General features: G+C 41.0%; 2 protein-coding genes across 3 annotated transcripts in view; one reads left to right on the top strand and one right to left on the bottom strand.

Annotated features, from left to right (window-relative positions):
* The window catches only part of dx (deltex), an 81,421-nt gene extending 78,927 nt beyond the window's left edge, over positions 1-2,494 (bottom strand). The window contains exon 1 of one of the 2 annotated variants that reach the window (XM_068381984.1): positions 2,388-2,494. The gene's annotated coding sequence lies outside the window, so the exon portion shown is untranslated. Of the gene's footprint in view, positions 1-2,097; positions 2,361-2,387 lie in introns of those variants that run through there. The other variant, XM_068381985.1, reaches the window with a different exon arrangement.
* A 2,235-nt stretch (positions 2,495-4,729) lies between these two features.
* The window catches only part of l(2)34Fd (lethal (2) 34Fd), a 39,429-nt gene continuing 24,284 nt past the window's right edge, over positions 4,730-19,874 (top strand). The window contains exons 1-6 of the mRNA XM_068381980.1: positions 4,730-4,912; positions 13,724-13,769; positions 14,253-14,467; positions 14,680-14,816; positions 16,380-16,592; positions 17,371-17,464. Of these exons, the coding sequence (XP_068238081.1) occupies positions 4,844-4,912; positions 13,724-13,769; positions 14,253-14,467; positions 14,680-14,816; positions 16,380-16,592; positions 17,371-17,464 (774 nt within the window). The 5' untranslated portion in view covers positions 4,730-4,843. The remainder of the gene's footprint in view (positions 4,913-13,723; positions 13,770-14,252; positions 14,468-14,679; positions 14,817-16,379; positions 16,593-17,370; positions 17,465-19,874) is intronic.

The following is a 19,874-nucleotide window of genomic DNA, read 5'->3' as shown; positions in this document are numbered from 1 at the left end:
CCAATCACAGCGCGACAATACATTATCTTACCCAGGCATTTCATTTCGTTCTTAGACATGGAGGCCATAGCAAGCACATCATCTCATGTTGCACAAGAAGTTGAAATTCCATCTTCTTGTCCTGACTGTTTCCTAACTTACAATGAATTTGTTGTAACTTATTCGGGGAATATTGAACAACTAGTGGATTTGTGCCAGAGACACAATTTAATTTTACAAAATAAAAATTGTCCTGCATGTCAAGGAACCTTCGCAACGGCTTCACGTTTTCCTCAAAGCACCAGCACATCTTTATGAACCAACAGTTTAAGGTAAGCTTCATTAATTTATAGAGTATATTATAATGGTGATAGTATAACTGGGTGTACTGATAGACTGTAATTTGTCAATGAAGGACCAAATTGTGAACACAGTGAAAGTGTGTAACTATCACCTGAGAAACATAGCATTTATTAGAAAATATTTAACAGAGGGCAGTACAAAAATTTTAGTGATGAGTCATGTAATATCAAGGCTTGATTATTGCAATTCTCTGTACTACAAATTGCCCAATACACTACTAAGGAAGCTTCAAAATGTGCAAAACCGGGCGGCTAGACTGATAAAAGGCATTAAATTTCGGGAGAGAATAACTCCTGCACTGATCGATCTACATTGGTTACCTGTTAAGGCTAGGATTGAATTTAAAATTTGCCTGTTGACTCACAAAGCACTTACAAGTGATAAGCCTAAATATCTTCGTGATTGCTTGGTCCCCTACCCTGAAGCTACCAGCGCCACTGTAAGAGTTAGACATGCAGATGACCCACATAGACTATTCGAAATTAGTGTGAATCATGCAATAGGAGGAAGAATGTTCAGTTATGCTGCACCGAGACTTTTTAACGACCTTCCACTCAATGTCAAGAATAGCACAAATGTGGCTGCCTTCAAGAAAAACCTGAAGACTTATCTTTTTAGAAAGTGTTATAATAGTGACCTGAAAACTATTAAGCCTGAATACAAATGCTAGCGAAATAACTGATAACGATACAGAGCAAAATATTAACTGGAAAGGAATTATTTTTTCATACACCAAGGCCCGCCTGAACAGACCTTTAGTGTTTGATGGAGGGCGAGAAATAAACCTCTAAAAGTAAAAGTAAGTAAGTAAGTAAGTATACAGCACTACCATCACTTTGGATTTGGTTTGATGGATGTGTTAGGTGATGGCTGTAAGGGGGGGGGTCGCAGGGGCTAGGCCTAGGTAGGGGTACAGGGCCCTAGGTTAGGTGGTTGTATTAGGTTCGGTAGTGTCCCGAAAATCACTGTGGCCTTAAAGGGGGGTCGCAGGGGGGGCGGAGCCCCCTGGTAGGCCTAGGTAGGGGTACAGGGCCCCTAGGCTAGGTTAGGTGGGTTTATTAGGTTCAGTAGTGCCCTGAAAATCACTGTGGCCTTAAGGGGGGGTCGCAGGGGGGGGGGGGGGCAAGCCCCCCCCCCCTGGTAGGGCTAGATAGGGGTATAGGGGGAGGGGTGGTGGAAGGATAAGTATTCATTTATTGCAAATATCATTTGACGCCCCCCCCCCCACCCAAAACCCCGGTTCCCACCTGGTGTCCCCCATAATTGTTGCGATGAAGTAGGGTCTTTCTGCATTCTGGAACAACTTGTTGTTTTAACTCCAATTACATAGTAAATCTCTAAATCGGATGGTTTGCGGTCAAAATAAACGTTAAATTCGTTGGAACTACACTATTTCTGATGCAACAAATATATTTTTATTCCAGTTTCCCCATAATGGATGAAACTGTAAATTTAACGAAAAAAGCTTTAAAATACACATCTTATTTAATCTATTTACTAGAAAATAGTGTAAATTAATAAACATCTTATTTATCGATTTCTAAGGGTTTATAGTGATATTGAAGGGGATTTCGGTAATTTTCAAGGGGATTCCAGTATTTACCTGGGGATTGCAGTAAATCAAGGCGATTCCAGTAAATCCGGGTGATTCCAGTAATTCGTGGTTCCCCTATCCACAACATTTTAGTAAAGACCCTGCGTCTTAAGTTGGGGGTTTCAAGAGTAAATATTCAAACTAAGTCACTCCTAGCTTACCTTGGTGGTGAAGCTATGGTACCCGTTTCTAGGTTAGTCGAACTTTGGCAGTACACTTTCATAAGATATCAAACTATACACAGTCTTATCGCAATCTTGTTTGATGACTAAATACCGACATTGTGGTTGTCAAGTGAGTGAACTAACCAACTAAGAAAACTAGCCTGAGCTTGTCCCAATCGATTCATAATTGCATCACGTTTCGAAAAAGAATAAAACTTGACATATAGACATCATTTAACAATTTAGTATACGATATAACTAGTAGCAAGTGAACTATTAATGCTTACTTTGATAGATAAGAGGTGACATTGAAGTCTGAATCAAAGTTTATCACTTCAAGTATTGCACTTGTCGACTCGTTCCATGACGTCACATATAAACAATAATACAGTGCGCATATCAGCTGTTTTATGTTTCGTGACACTTGAACATTATTCAATTAAAAATTCCCAAATAATCTATACAGTACTTGAAGCAGTCTTTTTATTAAATTAAAATTGTTGATACACCAAAGAAGGATATGCGTCATATCAAAAGTGCTAAAATGTGTAATTCTTCAACAACTACTTTATCATTTAAGAAAGAATCGTACCAGTCCCAGACAACCAATCGGGCAGTGGGCTGAGTCATCATACATATTATCATTATCACCATCATCTCCTCCTACGCCATTTGACGCAAAGAACCTTGCTTAGATTGCGCCAGTCGTCTCTATCTTGAGCTTTTAATCCAGTACTTCTCCACTCATCATCTCCCACCCATCGCTTCATAGTTCTCAGCCATGTAGGCCTATGACTTGCAACTCTTCTAGTGCCTTGTGGAGCCCAGTTAAACGTTTTGAGAACTAATTATATTCTACAGAGAACATTATGTGATCTGCCTAAAATGATGGATGATGCCAAATGTGGCATGTTGATTTTACTCTAATCTATTGCTGATTTGACACAGTTGTGCATAAACTACTAGTTATTGATTTACACTACATTGGAATAAGATCAATCTTCTGATTTTCTAAAAGATTACTTGAATGACATAAACTACTATGTGCGAATTGAAAACCTTTTCCTCATATGAACCATTTAACAGAGGAGTGGGGTTGTAGCTTATGTAGTAATAATAATAATTCCCTCAGGAAAGTGTGCTAGGCCCAATCTTATTATGTATATGTACCATTACCCACCCTACTTTCCAATTCATAACATGCAGTGCTGTATTATAACATGCCTGGAATTGGACACAAGATAATTCAGAAATTTAATATGCAGAATTGTAGCAATAGGCTTTGCAGATAATGTGCTACAAGTTGGTCCCATATAAATTGCATTAGATAACAATAAAGTCATTGACTTTCATAGTCAATGAATTTGCATGAGAAACAAGTATAGCAAAAAGCAACACACTCGTATATAATAATTAATACAACCAACAGAAATTGAAGGTATCATATTGATTAGCTAAATTAAACACCAGGTTTACAAGAATTTCAAAGAGAAACTTATTTCCATAACTTAAAGAACAACTATTCACAAACTAGACAGCCTCCCTGTCAGCTAGAATTTGCAGTGGACTAATATAAAAGATCTTTTGAAAATTGATGGCCCTAACAAGTCTCCTGTACTCAATAAAGACAATTATTATTATTATTATTATCATTATTATATTACTATTACTAGCCAAGCTACAACCCTAGTTGGAAAAGCAAGATGCTATAAGCCCAAGGGCTCTAATAGGGAAAAATAGCGCAGTGAGGAAAGGAAATAAGGAAATAAATGAATGATGAGAACAAATTAACAATAAATCATTCTATAAACAGTGACAACGTCAAAATAGATTTGTCATATATAAACTATTAAAACGCCAAAAACAGATATATCATATATAAACTATAAAAAGACTCATACACCCATATATATATATATATATATATATATATATATATATATATATATATATATATATATATATATATATATGCTACAAGTGTTAGAAAACTTATAGGTTAATATTTAGAGCTCCAAAGTATACACAAACAGGCATTAAGAACCCTTCTGTTTCTACATAAGGGATATGTAAACGAAACCCAACAATAATATATACCATGAAAGACAACGGAAATGAATCGGTGAAAGATATATTTCTTGAAATGTTTGAAAACAATATATATATATATATATATATATATATATATATATATATATATATATATATATATATATATATATATATATATATATAGTCAAAAGTAATTAACATTATCTTCAAATTCTGAATAAAAGCATTGGAATAAAATATGTAATAGAAAAGCAGGATGAAACCATGTCTAAATACATGAATGTAATTTAAAACTGTGGAGAGCCATAAAAGAAATATTAACAGAATTATATATATATATATATATATATATATATATATATATATATATATATATATATATATATATATATATATATATATATATATATATATATATATATATATATATATATATATATATATATATATATATATATATATATATATATATATATATATATATATATATATATATATGACTAGGAAAAGTGAAAAACCTTAAACAGACACGGGGTCGGGGTCGCCGTTACAAAGCCCAAGCCCTCACGCACACTACTTTAATAATGGTTCTACGACATTGTTTACATTTTCCTCAATGTGTGTTGTTCACGTGCTTTCCAAGTAAACATTAAACTACTTCTGTCAAGGCTATGCTCATAATATAGGAACAATGAAGGCATTAGATGGAAGAAACAATGTTAAAGTGTACAACTTGAGTGCGGGGAAGTCACTGCCGGACGTAAGTATGCTATTAATAATGAGTATCTTTTTGTCATCCTCCAGCCTAGTTTATCTATCTTACCACTAAAGTATATTATGGAATTGCCTAACCTGAGGTATTCTTACCCATTATTGGTGAATATATATATATATATATATATATATATATATATATATATATATATATATATATATATGTATATATATATAATGTGTGTGTGTGTGTAAATATATAGATATATATACATACTGTATATATATATATATATATATATATATATATATATATATATATGTATATATATATATATATATAGAGAGAGAGAGAGAGAGAGAGAGAGAGAGAGAGAGAGAGAGAGAGAGAGAGAGAGAGAGAGAGAGAGAGAGAGAGAGAGAGAGAGAGAGAGAGAGAGAGAAAGCGCCTTTGTATATCAGTGGCCAGATCCTCCCTCATGCATAGAAAATGAACACCAACAAACCTAAACTTTCCCCCCTTACCTAACCTACAAGTTGTGTCCTTACCTACTTTCCTAACGGGGGTGGGGGGGTGGGTGGGACTAATGACCCCCTTACACCACCGTATTCTACAAGAAACTCCTGTTTTTTCACTAGAAAAGCTTGTCCCAACCATAACTATAATATAACCGAAAAAACTGAATAGTATAAGAAAAAAAATCCAATAAACAGCAACTCTATTATGGAATGATCTTCCTAATTGGGCAGTTGCAGTGAATATTTTTGTGTTGAACAGGCAAACAAGTCACTTCTCATAAATTATATATGACATCAATTTTAACATTGTTACTGATCTTAATATATTTTATGTTAAATTATTAAATACTTTTCTTGTAGTTTATTTATTTCATTATTTTCCTTCCTCACTGGCTTTTTTTCCTTTTGGAGCCCAAGAGCTTATATCATAGTGCTTTTCCAACTAGGGTTGTAGCTTGACTCATAATAATAATAATGGGAAATGTACATTAAAAAAGGCTACCAGTACATATTGCAACCAAGAACTGGCCAATGAATTGCTAAAATTCTTTAAAACAAAATAGAAAATATAAGATCATTTTTAGATGTTCCTTATCAGATTGATGCTGTACCAGATACACTTAAGATTAACAAGATTTAATAATATAAGAAATGATGAAGTCACCAGAGGCAAAGAAAATTGTATAATTGATCCGAAGTAACTGGAGTAGAAAACTTATCTAGACTTTCCTAAGTATCAATGAGTGAAAGTTTCCTAAATCTGAGAAATTTGCTCTAAGTACACAGGTTTTGAAAAGTGCTCTAGATTAGCAGGAATTAAGTTCACACAGACCTACTTCAAATATAAACTTTATTTCAAAAGTGCTAGACTATGAAATTCTTGAACAACTAGTTAGTCACTGAGGAAGAATTGAAGCATTGCCATACAACTGGTCAGCAAACAAACAATTACCTGTATATTCTATTTGCTCTGTTGTAAATGATATGATGGATGAGAAAAAAATGTGGTATCTTGATATTACTGTGTTAGTGCTACTTTTGACACAGTTGTGCATGAACTGCTGCTTAATAATTTATGGTCCATCGGTATTGAAGATCAAGCTTTTATTATTATTATCATTATTATTATTATTACTAAGCTACAACCCTAGTTAGAAAAGCAGGATGCTATAAGGCCAGGGGCTCCAACAGGGAAAATAGTCCAGTGGGGAAAGGAAACAAAGAAAAATAAAATATCTTAAGAACAGTAATAACATTAAAATAAATATTTCTTAAATAAACTATAAAAACTTCAAACAAAACAAGAAGAAGAGGAATTAGTTAGAATAGTGTGCCTGAGTGTACCCTCAAAAGATTACTTGGTTGACAGAAACTACTATGTTCAAATTGGAAACTCATTCATCATATGAACCATTCAGCTCTTCTGAATGAAGACATTTCTCTATTTTAAAGGATTCATGTTTGTATAGCTATGAAAAATATAGATTACATTTAAACTATGTAATATGAGGAGAATTTGAATTATGAATTTTAATATTTCTATCCTTGCCTGATGTTCATATACATGCCCAGCTCTTTCCCATTAATTATTGATGTCGAGAAGCTAATGATCTAGTTTCAACTTTGAGATGGAAAGGAGAGGGAACTGTGACACATAATTGCCCATAAAGTATGATTGCTCTTGGCTTGATGCCAGAGAGGAAGAAACTTTACAAGAAAATAGAATTTTCTTTTTCAGTATTTTAGTTAACCATTGACATTTAAAGAGTTTCAAGTGAGAAGCAATATAGTAGTATAAAATTCTGTTTTTGATAAGTACAGTATCTGATGGCAGTGTGATAAATTTTGATTTTTCAATATTAATCTTACCCGATGATCATGTAGCTGTCAACTCCGTTGCCCGACAGAAATCTACGGTCGGGATACGCCAGCGATCGCTATCCAGGTGGGGGTGTACACAACAGCGCCATCTGTGAGTAGGTACTCAAGTACTTCTTGTCAACAAGAACTCAATTTTTCCTCTGTCGTGCCGCCGGCAAAACCTACTTGGATACGCTGTTGATTCTGGAGTTGTTGTTCACGATTTGGTGATGTATTTACTCTAGAGTTTAGCCTTCGCTATTCAGGAAGCTTTATCATTAGCTTAGCAAGCTTTTGGAATTAATTTGGATTAATTGTTAACGAACTTTGCTAGATTTTGGAATTCCCCCTTGACTACTTCTAAATTCAAGATGTCTGACCAGTCTCAAGTCCCTAAATACAGGCAGTGTAGTGTTAGGACTTGTGCTAGGCGTCTTCCGAAGGCCTCTATAGATCCTCACACCGTTTGTTCCAATTGTAGGGGTAAATCCTGTCAATTGGAAGATTGATGTGGGGAATGCGCTGGGCTTTCGGAATTCGATTTTAACGAATTCCTCAAAAATGCACGTAGGTTAGAGAAGGAGAGAATCAGGAGGAGTTCTTCTCGCTCTGTGGATTTTTCCTCTCCCCATGCCCCTCAACCTTTTCCTTCCCCTGTGGTGGTGACTCCCGAACCTGCTACTAGTGCTCAGCCATCCATGGCGGATATGTTGCGTGCCATTCAGGCTCTCGGTGACCGAGTGGAGTCATTGGCTAATGACCGTAATCAGCTCTTGGCAGATGTCAGAGAGCTGAAAGCGAAAAGTGCAGTGGGAAGTGTTAGTGCTAGTGATGTGAAAAGTGTCAGTGTCAGTGTTGCGCATGAGGGTACATCTGTGCGTGCCAGTCGTCCTCCCAGTCCGGGACCTCTTGCAAGCTCCCAAGCCCAGGGGAGAAGCAATGTCGAAGGACCAAAGGGTTCGGCAGGCCTTGATCGGCGCACGGATGTATCCTCAGTGGTTGCGGACGTATCTGTTCAAGATCGTTCCATCCACAAACAGACGAATGAGCCCTTACATTCCTCGTCTGTGGAAGAAGTTTCCAGGAGGAAACGATGGACCAAGGTCTCACGACCGCTCAAACGTAAGGTCCCTTCCGAGCGAGTCCAACGACCCAGGTGTAGCCACTGGGTCAGTTCGGACTCGCTGCAGTCATCTGATGACTGCACACCTCCCAAGAGAGGTAGAGTGGTTCCACAACAGGCCTCTGCTCCGTCTGTCGTTGCTCCAACCACGGTAGACCCTAAGTGGTCTATGCTGCAGACTATGCAGTCTCAGCTTGCGGCATTCATGCAGGAGTATCATGCTGAGAAGGTTAACACTGCACCTGTTAACCTACAACCCGCCGAGGTTGTGCGCTCAGCAGATACTGCGGCTACCTGCTCCCACACTCCACCTGTGAGAGCTCCACCACCGATGCGCAGTCCACCCTGCCAGACGCATGTTCTTGCTGCTGTAGAGCTGCCGGGTTCCAGCACTATGCGGCTTTCTCCGCAACCCATGCGGCATGCGCCGCATACCATACAGCATGCTCCACATACCATACAGCATGCTCCGCAACCCACCGCAGCCCCACCCACGCACCAGCACTCTGCTTTTGTTGTTGCCAGCTCGCAGACTGACCAGCAGCGGCATGATGTTGGATCCGCAGCTACGCATGCACCCGTTCTGCCGGATTCAGCCGTTCAGCTTTCTGCTCTGCCTTTGCCACTTCCTACTCAGCTTTCGGATGATGGAGTATCGGATGACGAAGCTGCACACTTGGATGAGCCACACTCTGACTTTGAAGGGCCCAAGTCTACGCCTCCCTCCTTAGACTTTCGCAAAGTCCTTGCCTTGTTCAGGGACTTGTATCCTGAGCAGTTTGTGTCTGCAACCCCTCGCTCTCCTCCCTCCGAGTTTGCTCTGGGCATGCAGTCTGCTGCGCCTGCCTTCACCAAGCTTGTTCTCGCACGATCATCTAAGAGAGCTTTGAGGGTTATGGGAGAGTGGTTGCATTCCAAGAAGCAACTGGGAAAGACTGCATTCATCTTTCCGCCTACCAAGCTTGCTTCCAAGTCGAGCGTCTGGTATGCCACGGGAGAGGAACCCGGCTTGGGAGTTCCTGCCTCTGCCCAGGGCGACTTCTCAAGTCTGGTTGACTCTCCCCGCAGGTTGGCTATGAGACGATCGAAGATCTGCTGGTCCTTTTCTGATATGGATCATCTGTTGAAGGGAGTCTTTCGTGCCTTCGAGATCTTCAACTTCCTCGATTGGTGTTTGGGAGCCTTAAGCAGGAAGACTCTCCTTCAGATAGGGACTCTGCCATGCTGATCATGTCTAGCATGGACAAAGCCATTCGGGATGGGTCTGGTGAACTTGCGACTTCGTACGTGTCGGGAGTGCTCAAGAAGAGAGAACATCTTTGCTCCTTCTTATCGGCTGGTATTACTCCTTGCCAGAAGTCAGAGTTGCTGTTCGCTCCTCTCTCCAAGTGTCTGTTTCCGGAGGAGCTGATTAAGGGGATGGCTGCCTCTCTTATCCAGAAGGATACCCATGATCTGATGGCATCTTCTGCACGTAAGGCTAAAACCTTACCTTCCGTGCCTAGACCCTTCCGCCCTGCAGCAGTAGACACTCCTGCAACTCGGTTCATCCCGCCCTTTCGTGGCAGAACCTCCAGCAGAGGAGGTACCCGTGCCGACAGTCACCGTGGCAAATCCAAGAAGGGTTCCAAGTCCGCTAAAGGCAAGTTCTGACTTCCTTCCTCTCCAGACAGCAGTGGGAGCCAGTCTCAAGACCTTCTGGCAAGCTTGGGAGAGCAGAGGTGCAGACGCTCAGTCTGTGCAGTGGCTAAGGGAGGGGTACAGAATTCCGTTCTGCCGCAGCCCCCCTCTAGCTACATCTCCCATCAACCTCTCTCCCAACTACAAGGAGAAGGACAAGAGGCTAGCGTTGCAACAAGAGGTGTCGCTCTTGCTACAAAAGGAAGCGGTAGTCATAGTCCGGGACCATTAATCCCCGGGCTTCTACAACCGTCTCTTCCTGGTAGCGAAGAAGACAGGAGGTTGGAGACCGGTGCTGGACGTCAGTGCTCTCAATGCTTTTGTCACCAAGCAGACGTTCACGATGGAGACGACGAAGTCGGTCCTAGCAGCGGTCAGGCAGGAGGACTGGATGGTCTCGTTAGACCTGAAAGACGCGTACTTTCACGTCCCCATCCATCCAGACTCCCAACCTTTCCTAAGGTTCGTCTTTGGAAAGGTTGTGTACCAGTTCCAAGCCCTGTGCTTTGGCCTAAGCACGGCACCTCTTGTGTTTACCAGACTGATGAGGAATATTGCGAAATTCCTTCTCTTGGCAGACATCAGAGCCTCCCTCTATTTAGACGACTGGCTTTTAAGAGCTCCAACAAGTCGTCGCTGTCTGGAGAATCTCAGATGGACTATGGATCTGACCAAGGAACTGGGCCTCCTGGTCAATATAGAGAAGTCCCAGCTCGTCCCATCCCAGACCATTGTCTATCTAGGTATGGAGATTCAGAGTCGAGCTTTTCGGGCTTTTCCGTCGGCCCCAAGGATCAATCAAGCCCTAGAATGCATCCAGAGCATGCTGAGAAGGAACCGATGTTCAGTCAGGCAGTGGATGAGTCTAACAGGGACACTTTCATCGCTGGCCCTGTTCATCGAGTTAGGGAGACTCCACCTCCGCCCCCTTCAGTATCATCTAGCTGCTCACTGGATAAAGGACATGACGCTAGAGGCGGTCTCAGTTCCTGTTTCCGAAGAGATGAGGTCTACTCTAACGTGGTGGAAGAACAGCATTCTTCTCTAGGAAGGTCTACCATTGGCTGTTCAGACCCCCGACCACCGTCTCTTTTCGGACGCATCGGACACGGGCTGGGGTGCGACACTGGACGGACAGGAATGCTCGGGCACATGGAATCAGGAGCAAAGGACACTTCACATCAATTGCAAGGAGTTGTTGGCGGTTCATCTGGCCTTGATAAACTTCAAGTCCCTCCAGCTAAACAAGGTGGTGGAGGTGAACTCCGACAACACCACAGCCTTGGCTTACATCTCCAAGCAGGGAGGGACTCATTCGAGGAAGTTGTTCGAGATCGCAAGGGACCTCCTCATTTGGTCAAAAGATCGAAAGCTTTCGCTGGTAACGAGGTTCATTCAGGGCGATATGAATGTCATGGCAGATCGCCTCAGCCGGAAGGGTCAGGTCATCCCCACAGAGTGGACCCTTTACAAGAATGTTTGCAGCAGACTATGGGCCCTGTGGGGTCAGCCAACCATAGATCTATTCGCTACCTCGATGACCAAGAGGCTCCCGATGTATTGTTCTCCGATTCCAGACCCAGCAGCAGTTCACGTGGATGCCTTTCTGCTGGATTGGTCCCATCTCGACCTGTATGCGTTCCCGCCGTTCAAGATTGTCAACAGGGTACTTCAGAAGTTCGCCTCTCACAAAGGGACACGGCTGACGTTGGTTGCTCCCCTCTGGCCCGCGAGAGAATGGTTCACCGAGGTACTGCAATGGCTAGTCGACGTTCCCAGGACTCTTCCTCTAGGAGTGGACCTTCTGCGTCAACCTCACGTAAAGAAGGTACACCCAAACCTCCACGCTCTTCGTCTGACTGCCTTCAGACTATCGAAAGACTCTCAAGAGCTAGAGGCTTTTCGAAGGAGGCAGCCAGAGCGATTGCCAGAGCAAGGAGGACATCCACTCTCAGAGTCTATCAGTCTAAATGGGAAGTCTTCCGAAGCTGGTGCAAGGCGAATGCAGTTTCCTCAACCAGTACCACTGTAACCCAGATTGCTGACTTCCTGTTACATCTAAGGAACGTAAGATCCCTATCAGCTCCTACGATCAAGGGTTACAGAAGTATGTTGGCAGCGGTATTCCGCCACAGAGGCTTGGATCTTTCCACCAACAAAGATCTACAGGACCTCCTTAGGTCTTTTGAGACCTCAAAGGAACGTCGGTTGTCGACTCCAGGCTGGAATCTAGACGTGGTCTTAAGGTTCCTAATGTCATCAAGATTTGAACCGCTCCAATCAGCCTCTTTTAAGGACCTCACATTAAAAACTCTTTTCCTCGTATGCTTAGCAACAGCTAAAAGAGTAAGTGAGATCCACGCCTTCAGCAGGAACATAGGTTTTACATCTGAAACGGCTACATGTTCCTTGCAGCTCGGTTTTTTGGCTAAAAACGAGCTTCCTTCCCGTCCTTGGCCTAAGTCGTTCGAGATCCCAAGCCTGTCCAACTTGGTGGGGAACGAACTAGAGAGAGTACTTAGCCCAGTAAGAGCTCTTAGGTACTATTTAAGAAGGTCAAAGCCATTACGAGGACAATCAGAAGCTTTATGGTGTGCTATCAAGAAGCCTTCTCTACCGATGTCTAAGAACGCTGTTTCTTACTACATCAGGCTTCTGATTAGAGAAGCACATTCTCATCTGAAGGAAGAAGACCTTGCTTTGCTGAAGGTAAGGACACATGAAGTGAGAGCTGTTGCTACTTCAGTGGCCTTCAAACAGAACCGTTCTCTGCAGAGTGTTATGGATGCAACCTATTGGAGAAGCAAGTCAGTGTTCGCATCATTCTATCTCAAAGATGTCCAGTCTCTTTACGAGAACTGCTACACCCTGGGACCATTCGTAGCAGCGAGTGCAGTAGTAGGTGAGGGCTCAGCCACTACATTCCCATAATCCCATAACCTTTTTAACCTTTCTCTTGAATACTTTTTATTGTTGTTCTTTGGGTTGTACGGTAGGCTAAGAAGCCTTCCGCATCCTGGTTGATTTGGCGGGTGGTCAAATTCTTTCTTGAAAAGCGCCTAGGTTAGAGGTTGTGATGAGGTCCTTTGGTATGGGTTGCAGCCCTTTATACTTCAGCACCTAAGAGTCGTTCAGCATCCTAAGAGGACTGCTAGGCTCAGTAAGGAAGACGTACTTAAAAAAGGCAGAGTAATAGTTCAAGTCGACTTCCTTACCAGGTACTTATTTATTTTATGTTTGTTATTTTGAATAACTGATAAAATGAAATACGGGATACTTAGCTTCTTTGTTAACATGTATGCTGGTCTCCACCCACCACCCTGGGTGTGAATCAGCTACATGATCATCGGGTAAGATTAATATTGAAAAATGTTATTTTCATTAGTAAAATAAATTTTTGAATATACTTACCCGATGATCATGAATTAAAGAACCCGCCCTTCCTCCCCATAGAGAACCAGTGGACCGAGGAGAAAATTGAGTTCTTGTTGACAAGAAGTACTTGAGTACCTACTCACAGATGGCGCTGTTGTGTACACCCCCACCTGGATAGCGATCGCTGGCGTATCCCGACCGTAGATTTCTGTCGGGCAACGGAGTTGACAGCTACATGATCATCGGGTAAGTATATTCAAAAATTTATTTTACTAATGAAAATAACATTTATTATTTCAGTGGTTAACAGAGAGAAAAAGAAGACAGCTAACTAAGAGAGATGTTGGTAAGTGTTCTTAATTTTGTTTAAGCCAAATTAGTATTTTAACTGTGTATAATTCACAATATTCCTGCTATGCAAGTTTACGGAACCAGCCAAAAGGCCATTTATTTATACAAGTAAGTTTAGCTGAAGATAAAATATGAGTAAAATTTAATAACAGAGAAATAGATAAATTTATAATAAACAAGAACTTCGGTACTGCCATACCATATAGTCTAAACCAAAGTGAATGTAACAAGACCCCGTCAGAGTTTAGGTTTACCTTTCATGGAAATCCTCCCCTGCACTGTTTCCCATTTTCTTTAAATGTCTTTATAGCTGTTAGATTGTACTATTGTTGTCTCATTTTTGATATGATGAACTGTAATTCATGAAGTTTTGATGGATTATCTAGTACTGTCGTGAGTAATAGTAACACTTCACTTTAGAACTTTAGAAACAAGCACATTACAGTACTTAATCTTATATATCATATTTCTATTTCAGATATTAGGCGTAGAATAGAACTTTTGCAAGATTTTTCTATGCCAGATATCAGTAACTGTATTCGGAGTACACCTGATGGTCGCTGCATAATAGCTACAGGAACATACAAACCACGTGTGAGGTGTTATGAGGTGGCGGCTCTCTCACTGAAATTTGAAAGAGGATTAGACTCGGAAGTTGTTCAATTTGAGATTCTTTCAGATGACTATAGTAAGGTAAGAAGGCTGGATGGAGCTTTGTTTTCATTATTTTGGTAATGGTCATTTATTATAAAGTATTTTCCAGACTCATATACTGTATTTACAAAACCCTTGCTTTTTTCCACAATCTGTTCTCTTATTTAGGTATTGTAAATAAGAGGCTATTTTATTATTAAACTGAAAACTTACATTATTATTTGTTAAGTAATTTGAAATATTTTTTCCAGTTGGTGTTTTTACAAGATGATAGATACATCGAGTTTCATTATAAGGGTGGTCGATGGTTCAGAACCCGTATTCCTAAATTTGGAAGGGATTTAGCTTATCACTACCCGTCGTGCGATCTTTACATTTGTGCATCAGGGTGAGTATTTTTAATATGTATATTTCTGGTCACATCAACATATAGTCATAAGAAATAAAGGTTCGTTACTATTTATAAATAATTTGTTCCTACCCGTATACAAACCTTTCATCCTTTATAATAGGGATATGTCTTCAGCGACACTGGAACAGCCATTAAATTGTTAGTAAGATAGTTGATTATCAACAGGTGGGGTGAAGGCAAAGCCCCAGTCACCTGCCTATCACAGAATAGATACTTATGTCTTTAGTTGTGGTGTGCAAACACACACACCACTTCTCTCTCAACAGCTGGATCCTTTATTACATTCCTTTGTGATAAGTACAGCATTGGTGGTGGTGTTTTTTTTTTTTTTTTTTTTTTTTTTTTTTTTTTTTTTTTTTTTTTTTTTTTTTTTGAGTCCTCATTTGTAAGTGGAATCAGACCAAAAGCTAAGCATATGATGAAGCGCCTCTTGTTCATATGAGGATGCAACCTCTAAAACCCCATGTGTTGTGTACCTCTGTGAAGGGGTGATTGTTAGTTTCTCACTCCCTCAGATGATTCCTCTTAAACTTTATATCCTTGTCATAAAATCTCGACTTGACTTGATATACTCTACCATATGTTTTTCTGAATGACAAGATCATTCTGCATATCTATGGTTAAGATCACATTGCTGACCCCTACATGCAGTACAAAGGGAATGTGGGTTTATGCCTTCTAATAACAGCCGATTCATAGTATGTATTGCACAGAAGTGTGTTTTAAGACCCAAAGATGCCATGCCTTGCTAATCTTGGTCTTAATGCTACAAACAAATAAGGCAGAACTGTACGCAAACCTAAAATTGGGAGCTATAAACTTGGTAAACCAAGGAGTGCGACAAGGAGATAAAGTAGGACGCACTAAATTTGTTTGCTCCAACAGACTAGCAGGTGCGGATTCCTCCACTCAGATTGAGGGCCATCTTAAGTCACCTGGTCCCCCTGTGGGGAGGGATACATTTAATCCCAACATGATAAAATTTGACTAATGGACTTTGAGATAATAACCTGCATGTGCAATATGTAAAAATGGTTTTAACTTTCTTTAAAAGTGTTGTATTATGCAGAAATAGATGTATAAAATCATGACACCTATGTAGGCTAGTTCACTAGTGTTAGAAAAACCAGCGATTTGAAAATGACCAAGATTAGGCAGTTGAAGGCTATGAGCAGGATGCCAAAGTTACTCATGTTAAACTTGAGAACTTTTTGACTCAAGAACCAACTCTTGGAATGCATTTCTACCATATGTAGGGAATAATTGTACGGGGGAAAGAGAGAGTTATTGTTTTTATTATTAAGGTCGAGAAGCATAAGCTAGAATATTAGCAATGTGGCTCGCATGCAAGTATCAAATTTGTATACTGTACTGTATTGTATTACTAATATTCTAGTTTTTAGTTTTTATAATAGAATATTTTATTGTGTACTGCTGTTTAAACATCAAAATTTAGTTTCTTTGTTTTTTCATTGAACTGAATTTTTTTTTCTATTAAAAGTAGATCTTGACTCTTTTTATTTAATTTTTGCAATACAGGAGTGAAATATATCGCCTCAACCTCAATCAAGGACGTTTCTTGAATTCACTTCAAACAGATGCACCCGGTGTAAATAAATGTGAGTTCAACAAAGTTCATTATTTATTTGTGTGTGGTACCGAAGATGGCCGAATTGAAGCATGGGACCCTAGATCAAGGCATAGGGTTGGAGTTTTGGACTGTGCATTACACATGGCAACAGACAGTGTTCAGTAAGTATAACAGTGCTATAAGAAATTTGTAAATTACAATATTGCTATATAAAGTTTTCTCTCGTTATGATTTATGTTTTACGGTTGGAAACCCTAACCTGAAATATATAAATTGATATCAGTTTGAGTAAGAATCCTTAGAAATCCAAAAATTCTTTGTTGTTGTCTGTCTGCTTGTTCCTTAAGTATTTACTTTAAGAGAAGATCACTTAGTCTAGTGCAAATTAACATTATTGTGTTCTTACAAACATTCCTCAACTTTGGGAATCTGAAATACTTTCTGAGGCATATTGGGTAGCAGCTATCTTACCTTTGAACAATCTCATTTATAATGTTTTCATAATTGTCACCCAACTGGAGGTATACTTCAACCCCCCCCCTCTTTTTTTTTTACCTGTGGATCAAGCTTAGAAGATAACTATTTAGAAATGGTTAAATTCTGTAATTTTTATTTTAAGAATTAGTTATTTATCTGTAACACAAATTTTCATATTAATTACATCACATTGGTCATTTGAATTTATTCAACTTATTTATCTTTGTGGGTTTTTGTACAATGTTCATCCGTACTTATAGTATTATATCTTTTGAAGATAACAAGTCATCGTAGAGTGAACGCCAAGAAATTTTAGGACTACAGTATATAGGTTCATGTGATCTGTGCAACTGTTAACTAACGATCTCGGTGGCTCACTGTATGTTTATTTCAAGTAAAGTACTTTAAGGATTAATGTTGCTTTTGTCTTTCTCCTAATGAAGTTTTGAAATTCTTTTTCAGATCAACGGGGTTTACTTCAGTTAAACAGTTAGGTGTGACATCATTAGCATTCAGCGATGGTTTGACTTTGGGTGTAGGCACTCAGACTGGAAAGGTATATGTTCACTTGACTTTAAGCTTATACTATTTGTTATTGTAGTTAATATTAATTGTAAAATTATTCCCTCAGATAAGAAAAATTTAATATCCAAGAAGAAATACAAAGTTATTGACTAAAGTGTATTATGCTTGCTATTAGATCTGTATGTTAGATTATTGTGGAGATGGAATAAATATAAAGAATTATAACAAATGAAATTTCATTATGTAATAAATTTCATTTGTGAACCTAATTTTCAATATTAAACTTACCCGATAATCATATAGCTGTCAACTCCGTTGCCCGACAGAATTCTATGGAGGGATACGCCAGCTATCACAATACTAGAAGGGGGTGTACTTACCAGCGCCACCTGTGGCCAGGTACTCAAGTACTTCTTGTTGACACCTCCTCAATTATTCCTCTGTCGTGCTTCCGGCAAGACGTTCTGGGATACGCTTATGATCTTCGAGTTTGTTCACGGCTAATTGGTGAAGTATTCTCTCAGATTTCGGCTGTCGCATTACTGGAAACCTTCTTATATTAGCTAGATAGCTTTTATATAGTCCTGATTAACGGTTAACGATCTTTTGCTTGATTTTGGAAACCCCTTTGGCTAACTCTTTGGATTCAAGATGTCTGACGTTTCGCAAGCCCCCTCCCATAGACGATGTAGGTCTTGCAATAGGCGTATTCCGAAGGCCTCGGTAGATCCTCACACCGCTTGTTCTGACTGTAGGGACAGGCCCTGTCAGTTAGAAAATCGATGTGAGGAATGCGCCGGACTTTCGGAACTGGAATTTGTCCGTCTTTTAAAATATTCATCTAAGTTAGAGAGAGGTAGAGTTAGGAGGAGTTCTTCTCACTCTTCAATGTTTTCCTCACCTCATGATCCCCTACCTTTTCCTACCCCTGTAGTGGCTACCCCCGAACCTACTGTTTGCCCTCCGCCTGATATGTCTGTTGTTTTGCGTGCTATTCAGGCCTTAGGCGATAAAGTAGAGTCAGTGGTAAGTGACCATAAGTCTCTGATGGCCGAAGTTAAGGAACTTAAGGTCAAGAGTGCAGTGGGTGGAGTTAGTGCCAGTGCTGTGACGAGTGCTAGTGTCAGTGCAGTGCCAAGTGCTAGTGTCAGTGCCAGTGTGGTGCGTGAGGATTCTTCTGTGCGAGCCAGTCGTCCTCCCAGTCCGGGACCTCTTGCAAGCTCCCATGCCCAGGGGAGAAGCAATGTCGAAGGGCATAAGGGTTCGGCAGGCCTTGTTAGGCGCACAGAAGTTTCCTCGGTGGTTGCGGGCGTGTCTTCCAAAGACCGTCACTCCCACCCGCAGACGATTGAGCCCGTCTTTTTCTCGTCCGCTGATCATCTGTCAGGGAAGAAACGTTGGTCTCAGGTCTCGAGACCACTTAAACGCAGAGTCCAGTCCGCGAGTGCTCAGCCAGGTTGCAGTCATTGGCTCAGCTCTGACTCGCCGCAGTCATCTGTCGACTGCACTCCGCCCAAGAGGAGTAAGGTTCTGCCACAACAGAGCTCGACTGTCGACCCTAAGTGGACTCTACTACAGTCCATGCAAGCACAGCTTTCGGACTTGATGCGTGAGTGTCGGGCTGAGAGTGTTGCTCCTCCGCCTCCGCCTACACTCCCTCCGCCTGCGCTCGCTCCGCCTGCGCTCGCTCCGCCTGCGCTTGCTCCGCCTGATCGCAGTACCACCTGCCAGGCGTACGATGTTGAGCCACGGTCTGAGTTTGCTGTTCCCAGTGGTGTTCAGCCTCCGCCTTCTTTAAGGCAACCTTTGCTATGGGATCAGGAGGATTTTACCTCTCTTCCTCCGCCTCCCTTTGCTGCTCCACCAGTGGTGCAACTCTTGGCTGAGGTACAACAACCTCTCCCGTCCATGAGTCAGTCTCCTCAGCTCTCGCTGCAGCGAGCTCAACCATCCACAAGGCAAGCTCCACTACACCTTGGCCTTGCGCCTCAGGAGCCTCAGCTTGCGAGACATTTACCTTGTTCTGCGCAGCCTCAACCTTATCACGCTCCGCTCACACCACAGGAACAGGAACTTGCTACTCCGCTTCCACCAACCGCTCAGCAAGCGCAATCCTTGGGTTCAACCGCTCATGCTAGGAGTCAGCCTCCTCCACCCATGCGCCTTCCTTCTGCTTCGTCTGCTATTCAGCCTTTGCAGTCTGAGCCTCAGGTTCTCCCTCAACAGTTACTTGAAGAGGAAACCTCTACTATTGTTCCTACTCGTTCTGACTCTGCTGTTCAGCATTCTTGTCCGATACCTTCGCTACACTCTGGTGATGAGGCGTCTGATGATGAGGAGGCACACCTGGATCCCGCATCAGACTTGGATGAATCCAAGCCTTCTCCACAGTCTATTGACTTTCGTAAGGTCTTGGTTCTGCTTAGGGAGGTTTATCCAGA

Source organism: Palaemon carinicauda, chromosome 10 (genome assembly GCF_036898095.1).
Source record: "Palaemon carinicauda isolate YSFRI2023 chromosome 10, ASM3689809v2, whole genome shotgun sequence".
NCBI classification, from domain to species: domain Eukaryota; kingdom Metazoa; phylum Arthropoda; class Malacostraca; order Decapoda; family Palaemonidae; genus Palaemon; species Palaemon carinicauda.
The sequence above is the reverse complement of the archived record's forward strand: the minus strand, read 5'-3'. Positions and strand labels throughout refer to the sequence as shown.